The sequence below is a fragment of the Trachurus trachurus genome, assembly GCF_905171665.1.
Source record: "Trachurus trachurus genome assembly, chromosome: 11".
Classification (NCBI taxonomy): Eukaryota; Metazoa; Chordata; class Actinopteri; order Carangiformes; family Carangidae; genus Trachurus; species Trachurus trachurus.
The window spans coordinates 15,100,351-15,111,396 of NC_139904.1; the positions used below are offsets into that span (position 1 = coordinate 15,100,351).

General features: G+C 38.8%; 1 protein-coding gene across 1 annotated transcript; it reads left to right on the forward strand.

Moving 5' to 3' along the window:
* Window positions 1–9,236, forward strand: scamp3 (secretory carrier membrane protein 3). Its single transcript, XM_083982211.1, has 9 exons — window positions 1–624; window positions 952–1,032; window positions 3,245–3,361; window positions 4,310–4,430; window positions 5,508–5,636; window positions 7,223–7,382; window positions 7,644–7,745; window positions 7,863–7,980; window positions 8,979–9,236. The coding sequence occupies exons 1-9, from the start codon at window positions 571–573 to the stop codon at window positions 9,126–9,128; spliced, it is 1,032 nt and encodes a 343-aa protein (XP_083838337.1). The 5' UTR covers window positions 1–570; the 3' UTR covers window positions 9,129–9,236.
* Window positions 9,237–11,046: the final 1,810 nt, after the last annotated feature.

The following is an 11,046-nucleotide window of genomic DNA, read 5'->3' on the forward strand; positions in this document are numbered from 1 at the left end:
TAAAGTAAAATAAAATTAAATGAAATAAAATAAAAATAAAATAAAATGGTCCGGGCGTGGCCCCGCCCCCGTGAGGTCCACGTGTTTCTCTGCCGCAGCAGCTGTCACATGACCTCGGCGAGCGGTTACTTCCTGAGCCTCCGTTGTTTTTCTGCGTTAGAGAAAAAAAAAATTAGGAATCAGTTTAAATCTGCGACACAACAAAGCCGCAAGGCAGAGGCTGAGAGTCGGGCCTGAAGAGGCAGGGCCGCCGCGGAGCAGCCGTCGACCTGTCGGTGACGTTACGTCGTGTTCACCTGCCAACGCTATTGCTGCTGTTCCAGCTGTTGTCTCTCAGACATGGTGACCGGACGGAGGAGGGGCGAGAAGACGAAGCTGCTCCAGTGAATAAAACCGAAACGAGCCGCTCGTCTGAAGAAAACCAGCAAACACAGCGTGCATCAGAGAGAAGACAGCTGCTGCCGCTGCTGTTTTGTTTCCTCTTTCTCTAAAAAAAAAAACTAGCCGGAAGTGGTGGCTACTGGGCATTAGCTGTGATTTCAGAAACGACCACCCATCCTCAACAACAACATGTCTAAATACACGAGCTTCCCAGAGCCGGCGGATGACCAGAACCCGTTCCAGGTGGGTGTTATGAAATGAAAGCTAAATTTAGCCTCGTGGTGTGTGTGTGTTTGATGGATGAAAGTGACTGATGCTGGCTCTGCTGTGTAATAACAGGCGTGTTGCCGCTCATGTGACATGTTGTGGCTGTTTCTGGGCCTGTCTGCCCCTCACTAATCTCTGCCCACTTGTAGCTCTTATCCATAATGGACACATTAGTGATAAGCAAAAAATAAATAAATAAATAAATAAATAAAGATTAATGTTCCAGGAGGTCAGTGTTAATCTACTGCCTATCTGATTGAAATAACTGATTTTGTTTTGTTTTGTTGTGTTGTTGTGCTACAGGACCCTGCAGTGACTCAACACAGCAGCAACACAGGATATGCCACACTGGACCTTTACAATCCATTTGATAACACAACAGGAGTGAGCATTTTCTATTTCTCACCTAGCCTATACATATATACAGCTGTGGAAAAAAATAAGAGACCACTCTCACAAATGTTTCTTAAAGGGATAGTTCAACATTTTGGCAAATTGGCCCATTGCCATAATCCCTATAGTCATAGCAGTAGGTTTGTTACCTTTAATTGTCGGTGCAAGCTATTTTTAGAACGTCGGAGCAGAGCCACGAGCTGCTCAGAGCTACGCTACGGAGGCTAATGGGATTTCTTGGTTTCCCTCATCAAACTCATCAAATACACAATCCAACAACTCCAAAACGCTCTCGTGGACAAGTTGTGACCTGCACATTCACCACGCTATGAGATAATAACAGAACGTTACGAGACAGAGTTGTTTTCGAGGCAAATGCAGAGGCTGCTTGCCGAAAAACTGCCTCCGACGGGAACACGCATCAGCGGTTTTGCATGAATTTACCTCTAAAACAACTCTGTCTCCTAACGTTCCGTTATCTCATAGCGTGGTGAATGTGCAGGTCACAACTTGTCCACCAGAGCGTTTTGGAGTTGCTGGATTGTGTATTTGATGAGTTTGATGAGGGAAATCAAGAAATCCCATGAGGCTCCATAGCGTAGCTCTGAGCAGCTTGCGGCTCTGCTCCACCATTCTAAAAATAGCTTGCACCGAACAAATAAAGGTAACGAACCTACTCTTAAAACAAATGGCCAAAATGTTGAACTATCCCTTTAAAAGCATCTCTACATGTGTGACAGTCATTATTTTCTTTTCTCTTTTAAATATTAAACACAAACACAACTCATTCTACTTAATGAGACACTGATGAGGTGATCACCTGAACCACATCTGATTTTATAGGAAGATTATAAAAACCACTCCGTCTCCATCTGACATTATCCCACAAAAACTGATTTATAAACTCTTCCTGAGTTAAAATGTTCTTGCTGTGTTGTTTAGGAATAAATATGAACATGTTTTCTTTGCATTATTATTATTCAAGGTCTGAAAAGACTTGATATTTTTGTTATTTAGACTAGTTTAGTCATTTTCAGCCAATAAAAACTCTAAATGACAATATTTTTATTTCAATTTTGGGAGAAATGTTGTCGGTAGTTGATAGAATAAAACAAAAAACAAAAAAATAATTTAATTTTACTCAAACACATAGGCCTACCTATAAATAGTAAAACCAGAGAAACTGGTCAAAATCATTTTGGGAGTGGTCTCTTTGGGAGGGGTCATTTAGAATAACTAACTAAGCATCTTTCAAATACTTTCTTGCAGTTTACATTACCATTCTCCAGGTTTGCTGTGGGGTAATTTGAGCTGACAATATGGAAACACAAGGCTGCAAATTGTAGCCATTGGCATTTTAGTTTAATGTTTAATCCAAGAGTATCTTATTTAGTTTTGCTTCCTACAGTTGAAATAAAAACAGAAACAAAAACATGTGGATGCATATAAAGAAAAACATGTGATGTGATTATGTTGTTTTTAAGTTAATTATGTAGATGGAGCTGTCAGTAGTACTAGGGGTCCATGGTCGGATCAAAACCTCTGTTTGAAGATGCTTCTAACAATTTTTCTTTGCTGGAAAATCAACTAGCAACTAGGAAATGATGCAAAATAACTATGAAGTGATAATGATGATGACAAGTTATTACAAAGTGTGATAGTTTTGTGTTTCTTTGTTGTAATTCTGTGTCTTTGTAATCAAAAACACAAATTGTGACGACAAAGACACACACACACAGACATCAGACTGCTTCTGCGTGTCGTTTGTGTCTCTTTCAATTTTTTGGTTTTCATCATTGTTATCATATAGTTTTTTTTTTTTATAGTTATCACTTTAATCACAAACCACACAGCTCAGTTGCACGATGTAGGCCACAATCAAGTAATCTTTGTTGCTAGGGAACAGCTTGGGTCAAAGTTATGGGCTGTGTCACTGGAGTTCTGTTGCTAGGAGACCACTTGGGTCTTCTACATGTACTTCCTGTCGGTTGTTGTTGTTCATAAATGTTTTTTATAGGCCTACCTACCTACATACTCATATTATCAATACATTTAACAAAAGGATATATTCCTCCAGTGTCCAGCCCCTCCCTCCCTGACATCACATGAAGGTTGGCTTTAGTTTACAGGTTGTGACCCATGAGGCTTAAAGGATTTTTGACATCTGTCTTTTTTTTTTTTTTCTCCACAAAATATTCTCCAGCCTCCGCCGCCATATGAAGCCACGTCTCCCTCGGCTCCACCTGTGCCGGCGCAGACCCCGCCCAGCAGGACGACACCCACCGAGCCTCGCAACTATGGCTCCTCCTATAACTCCAAGGTAAACTGCACACACAGGCTCTGATGGAAACACACCCTGTTGTTACTGTCATGTGCACTGGTGACAAAGTCTGTCATGGAGGGAGGCGCTTCTTTGGAGTTTACTGGAGATTTCTCAACCTACTCAGTTTCTCTGTGTGAAGCTGAATCCTCAAAATACATCAGATCATCAGCAGGACAGTGAATAGTCTGTTAATAAAGTGTTTTTCAGGAGACCTTTGGGTATTATGAAGGACAAAAAACTGACATAACAGTATATAATAATAATAATTATAATAATAATCTTTATTGTCCACAGTGTGGAAATTTGTCTTTGGCTTCACAAATGATCACATAAAAAACACACAGTAAATAAATAACACATCATTCAGTACACATAACATATATAGACACATCGAATAAATAAATAAAGATATAAATAATTAAATGCCATTCAGTTTTTTATTTATTTATGCATTTATGTGTTTATTTATGTGTCCGCATGCTAATTAGGATGTGTTAGGCTGTCCTAACATGGGTCTAAAGCAGAAGTGGTTGGAAATTATTTCTTTATTTAGTTCCTAATTTCTGCCTTTATGTATTTCTACATTTCTTATTTGATGTATGTATTACTGTGTCTGTATGCTAGTTATGTAGGTGGTGCAAGGCAGGATTGGTTTTATTTATTTATTACTTTATTCATTTATTTATTTGTCCTTATATGGGAGGACCTCTGAGTAACGTAAACATGTGCTACACTTAACCATTTTACCTACATCCAGCCCTTGTAACTTCACGTAATAGAGAAAACTTGACCTTCATCTCTTCTGGGAATCTTTCCCCCATTGGATACAGGGCCGCCTTTTACATCCTTAATCCTTTACATTATTTATGACACAAAATGCAAAGCTATCTCTTTGAAACGTGACATGGCTGATGCATCGTTTCCCATGCGTCTTTACTGTGTCAGACTGCAGTGAATGCGACCACGGCCGAGCTCCTGAGGAAGCAGGAGGAGCTGGAGAAGAAAGCCCAGGAGCTGGAGAGGAGAGAGAGGGAGCTGGAGTCACACAGCCTGGGACCGGGAGCCTGTAAGACGGGGAAGGGATGGGGAGTTAAAAACAAAAAATATTGTCAAAAAGGGAAATCTGGTGAAATGCGTAGAATTTGTAGCTGAAACCTTTTTTTTTGTAAAATGTATAATAGTCTATTCATGCATTGGAGCTCTTGTTTTTGATGCTGTATCAGGATTGATATGTGATACACAGATTGTAGAGCTAACATATATGAAAACATTCATATTGCAAATCATTTTTAAAACCTATAGATGTCAAGTTGTTGCAATGACACAAGATTAACACTATTACAAACATGTATAGAAAGATTTAATCACTATTATGATTATTATAGTTGATTTTTAAGTGGTTACTAATGATTAGTATTTTTTAACAACTGTAACGTCCCTATGAGGACGTAGCTTTTATTTTTAGAGCCATAGTTTGTCATTCATTACCTGTTTATACAGCAGCCTCCACTTAACGTCCGCAGGATGAGTTTCAGTTTGTGACAAATCCATTAATAAACACTCATATCTCTGTACAACATTATAATTAATAGAGGTGTGTCAAAAAATCAATTCACATAAGAATGGCAATTCTCATGTAATACGATTCAGAATCGATATAAAATGTCCCAAAATCGATTTTAAAGAGTAAAAAGATTAATCAAATCTGCTGGCTGTCTGCCTCCATTTCCTTAGAATTTAAAAGGCAGCATGTTTAACTGCACTATTATTTAATAAAGAGGCACTTTTCATTTTGTTACAAGATGTGATATTGCTTTTATTCAACAGTTTCAACAATTCCATCTTAGCATGGATAAATGTTTAAAACTCAATAAATGTGAAAAAGACACTTTAGTCATTCTGTCTTGCAAAGCAGACTGGAGTAGATCATGATGTTCCTTTGCACACAGATAAACTGAAGCAGAAATCATTATGAATCAAATCGTTTTGAATCGAAAATCGATTTTGAATCGAATCGTAGCCCCAAAAATCAGAATCGAATTGAATTGTGAGATAGTAAAAGATTCCCTAATAATTAATACTATTCATTGAATCCTTATTTGCTGAGGTAATCACGGCCTGTGATGTCTTCTCTCCTCCTCAGCCCGTCAGAATAACTGGCCCCCGCTGCCCTCGTTCTGCCCCGTGGGCCCCTGCTTCTACCAGGACATCAACGTGGAGATCAGCCAGCAGTTCCAGCGCACCGTCATCATCATGTACTACTTCTGGATGTGTGAGTTCCTGTTATTCGTACTCTGCTGGACCCATCGTGTAAATTCTCAGCAAAACATTTAGTACCATACCATTATGTAATTCTACAAATGATGTGTGTATGTGATTAGAGAGAAACAACATTGTCTCTCTGCAGTGATTCATCAGTGGAAGCAAAAGCAGAAAGAATATGTTGAGAAACTGAATGTAGAGCTGACTCATGCCTGTGTGTGTGTATGTGTGTGTATGTGTGTGTGTGTGTACTTTCCTGTCTGGAGAACGACCCTGAGTGTTTGCACAAAGACTCTGACACTTAACTGTTAGAGTGAGGACTGTGACAGGAACAAACTGAAATCAGCGACTCTAGGAAAAGAAGAATCAGCCATCTACTACTACTCCTACTACTACTTATGCTAATACTACTAGTAACGATACTAACTACTATACTGCCATTAATGATAGATAGATACGGACAGAAAATGAGGGGAACATGAAACATGAAACAAAATAGTTTCTGCTAATCATTTCTGCAAAGTCAGCCTATATAAAACACTAGAAATTAAATTCTCTTTGCACATTTTACATTTTCAACTGAATACCACGTTGATTCTTAACAAAATTAAAGCAAAAACAAGAGACACATTTTGATTGACTGATTGATTTGTTTTATTTGAAGGTCATACACATTTTTTGTGCCCAGCCCACATGTGCTTAAAAGACACTAAACATTTAAATACATACATTCAAGAATGGCTAGCCTGTCATCTTAAAAGAAGAAAAAACAAAACAAAAAAACAAACAAGCTTTCAAGATATACAGAACAATAAACAGTAAGTTAAAGTTAAAGTTAAGTCAAATTCCAGGCTTTATCAATGAATCTAGCCAGGGCAGAAATCTCCTCCTGTAATTCATCTTCAACAGTATTAAGGTCACACAAAACACATAAAGGCTGCTCTTCTGGTATACCCTTATACCTCCCTACTTCAATTGCTAAAGCCAATCCCCAAGTTTCATCAAATATGGTTCTATACAATAATCTTCTTTATTTTGAAGATCATTTCTAAGCTTAGGTTTGTTGCAGATCTCCTCCTTCCATTGTTTCTCATAGAGATTAACTAGCTTTTGTTTAACTTTATTTACATTACAGTACATTGCAAAGTATTACCAAAAATATAATCCAACTCAGAAAGAGAAAATACAGTAGAAGCATCTCTGGACCAGGGAAAATTGTTGGCTCTGTCCCATTTAAAGATTTTTTTTTTTGACATAAATAACATGGGTACACATGCTAGCTGGGGCTAACAATAGCAGTCCTTGGTAACGTCCTAAAAACCACCTGGAGTCTCATGGTTAGAACGACCAAAGAAAGAGCCAGAACTACGCCGAGCAGTGAGGAAAGAGAAGTGGTAACAAATCACGTCATGTTGCATCAGCCAAAATCCTGACAGACCATCTTCATCTTACGAGTGGTGGGGGGTTGGGTTGGGGTTGGATTTGTGTTGTTCCAGTCCAAGGCTCTGTGTTAAAGCTGTGCACTGTTGCCTAACCGCTTCCCTTTGTGCCTTTTTTACGCTGTGTCTTCTTTAATCCGTCTTCATCAATCACCAGTCTCCACTTGCACGATGGTCTTCAACCTCGTCTCCTCCATGGCCATGTTCTTCGTTGACCCCAAAAGTGGCATTGGCCTGGGCCTGGCCATCCTGTGGGGGCTCCTCTTCACCCCCTGCTCCTTCGTCTGTTGGTACCGACCTGTGTACAAAGCCTTCAGGTGTGTACCACCTGTTACTGTTTAGAGCTTTTGTATTTGGAGTCTGGACCTTTTGTATTTTTGTAGCTGGTAGGAAACAAGATAAAGATATTATGATATAACACACACATTATACACACAACTTATATCATAAATGAAAAATAGAATATTGAACTATAGATAGATAGATAGATAGATAGATAGATAGATAGATAGATAGATAGATAGATCAATGCTTGTGCTTTTGCATTTGCCTAATAATATTTTCCTTATCATCTCTAGGAGTGACAGCTCCTTCAACTTCTTCGTCTTCTTCTTTGTGTTTTTTGCCCAAGTGATCGTCTACGTTATCATGACTATCGGTATCCCTGGCTGGGGATTCAGGTAGGATTCATAACTAAAAGTAAAGTTTTGTAAAAATGTCTTCTAAATCCAGGATATTAATTGACTCTGTCCTCACTGTCCTTCTCCCTGTTTCTGTTTATTTATTCTTTCCCTCAGTGGGTGGATTGTGAGTCTGAGCGCTCTGAATACGAGCGTCCCCGTCGGCGCCATCATGATGATAAATGCCATCCTCTTTACCGCCCAAACCGCCATGGGGGTTGTCTTGCTGAAGAAGGTGAATATATTAAAATTTGTTCACACGCAGGGGCAAACTCACAGGTAGTGACTCAAATTAGGGTTGAATTTCATGACAAGGTGTCAGTCATGCTATCCCTGCACGGACTAATTAACAGGATATTCGGAGTAGCACCTTTTTATAAAAAAAACAAACAGAAATCCCATGGAGCATAAACTCAAGTAAGTGGGACAAAGACGGAGCCTTGTACTGTGTCTCTGCGTGTGTTTGCATGCACGTCAGCATCCTGGTTTTGAGTCTTGAGTCTGAGAAACCAGATTAGTTGAGCAAGGTGATATATTGTGATTTCTGTTTTCCCAACAGTTTATGTTTAGAAAAACTCTCATAGCATAAAGAACGCACAAAACAAAAAGGTTTGGTAACCCTTTAATTTACAGGCCCGTTAATTACTTGTTAATGTCAAGAAATTGCCAAGAAATAACAATTAATTGCATCATAATATCTAGAAATAACAATCGATTTCATATTAACGTTGATAAATATAGCCCAGAAATAATCATCAATTGCAAGGACTTGGTGGAAAAAAAAAATTAAAAACATGAAAAGCATGTATAATCTTTTGCCTTTATGAAAATCATGACATTACTATGAAATTGACCGTTATTTCTTGGCTATTTCTTGACATTATCACATAATTAACAGCCTGTAAACTAAAGGGCTACCAACAAAAATATATGGTCTTGTTACATACATAGCCCTACAATGTATGCACTGACAATACACAGCCATAGTATGGTCCCATTTACTCATAAAAGTCAATGGAAATATTTGTAGCCGCTCTGTACCTCGCATCTGCCTTGTCCTACCACCTACCATGAGGCGGGCAGCAGTGAACAAATAGGGCGAAGAATAGCCACCAGATCAGGTTGTGCGTATCATTTTCACCCTCACAATGACCACGATATGATGATGATGATGATGAATTGCCACGTAGTATATCAGGTGTCAACGTGTACTCTGCTCTTCCTCTGCTCCAGGTCCATAGTCTGTACAGGCAGACCGATGCCAGCTTCCAAAAGGCCCAGGCCGAGTTCGCCACCGGAGTCATGGCCAATCAGGCTGTACGCCAGGCCGCTGCCAACGCCGCCCAGGGGGCCGCCCAGGGGGCCTTCACCCAACCTCGATAGAGAGGGACCAGAGGGGGCTAGGAGGGTAAAAAAGTGCAGGAGGAGGATGGAGGAATTTGGTATTTATTTCCCCACATGTGATTAGAGTTTGATGATGGGGGGTTGGGGGGTGGGGGTGGGGGCTGGGTACTTTATAATTAACCCCAGGGCACGTGCATGAGACAAAGGTGGGGTTCGTCTAATTTCAAAAATGTGTACAGAACAAGTTAGCTTTATTGCCAAACCAGGAATCAAACGTATCATAAAGTGTTGATTCAAGACGCAGAAAAAGTGTCATGAGATGTGAACTGAGAAGATGCTGCAGCTGTATGAAACTTTACCGCAGTCCTACCTAGTGTCAGCTGAATGCAGGGAAAAGTTGTTGTGTGTTGTTGTTTTTTTTTTGTTTTTGTTTTTTATAAGAGAAGACAAAGCTGTGTGCCAAGTTGGATAGTACAAACGCTGGATATTTCCCGTTTTTAAATGACTCAGATGTACATTGTTTTTAGGAGGAGCCATGATCACAGAATTGGAGCTGAACACTGAAATGATGCCGTTCTAACCTTTTTGATCCATAACTGAGCGGATCGACTTTAGCCACCGCTACTTTTTGTTGTTGCTCAAAGTGTTAATAAACTAACAAGTTGTTTTGTTATTATTTCAAATGAGAATGCCTATTTATCATATTGCCAAAACATTTCATACAGTACCTAAAGTTTATGTGTTGTTTTTAATTACAATATACCTGTCACTGTTCTGTTGGTGCTGCTTGTGGTTCCTATGATTATTTCAGATCACTGTCTTGGTTTAAAAAAAAAAAAAGAAGAAAGAAAATAATAAATTGTCATGCTTACACAGTCAGCCGCAGTCATTGACGTCTTGTTATTGATCAACACTAAGGTTGCAACAAAGGTTAACTTTCAAATCAGATTAAATCCTGGTTTAAGTTAAAGTTATTATTTGTGTAATTATTTATTTAATTTATTTAACTTTATTTTTGATAGGGACACGCGTATGCATATTGATTAACTTCTCTTTCAGTTTTTATAGGCTAAGTAAAACTTTCCTTTACTAGACTGAGTTTAGCTAATATGAAATGGTGCAACATTGCTTGTGTTTGTTTAGTTTTTTTTTTTTTTTACTTGAATTACCTCTTTTTAAACTTTGTTTTACTCAATTCTGATGATCTCAGATTAAATTAAACCTTGTTGTTGCCATCTTTCCTAAAACTCATGCTGCAGACAACAACACCCACACCAGGAGGTCCGCTAATTATCATCTCCCATCACACCATCTTCCCCAGCAGATGGAGTCTCCTTGTTGTCATGGAAACAGTTTGTAAAGTCAGGAGTTGAGGTGAATTTATTATGTGTATTTATTATGCTCTTACTGGGTCAGACCTCTCACTTTTAAGAAAGTCACTCAACACATTAGCTACGTAGGGAGTTACACATGTACACACTTTGATTAGACTGTTTATCAAGTGACATACAACTGTTAACTGGAGTTTACTGTTGCTAAGAAACAGCTTGGGTCAGGTTTCAGGTTCAACAAAAGTTTTTTTTTTCTAAGGTAGAGGATCCTTAAACCTTTTATAGCCTATTTATACTAACTAGGCTTCTCTGGCGACACCCAACAACCTTCAAGGTAACTGCACCCTGATGCCAGGCTGACAACTTGTTGCCTTTTATGCTTCGCTCTTTTTTTTTTTTTTTTTTTTAAATCCTTGTAACACTGACACAAGATGAAAGCAGCCTAATCTGATCGTGGAGAAATGAGTCGACTAAATATTTAAATTTATTTAAAATGAAATAGTGTAAGGCGGAACTAGTCTGAAAGTGTTGCCGTTTAAACTTTATTCATTCATTGTTTTATTTTACTTTTTTTATTTTTTGGTGATTTTAATGTGCGGTTTGCTGCCGGCACCTGAACGCTCCTT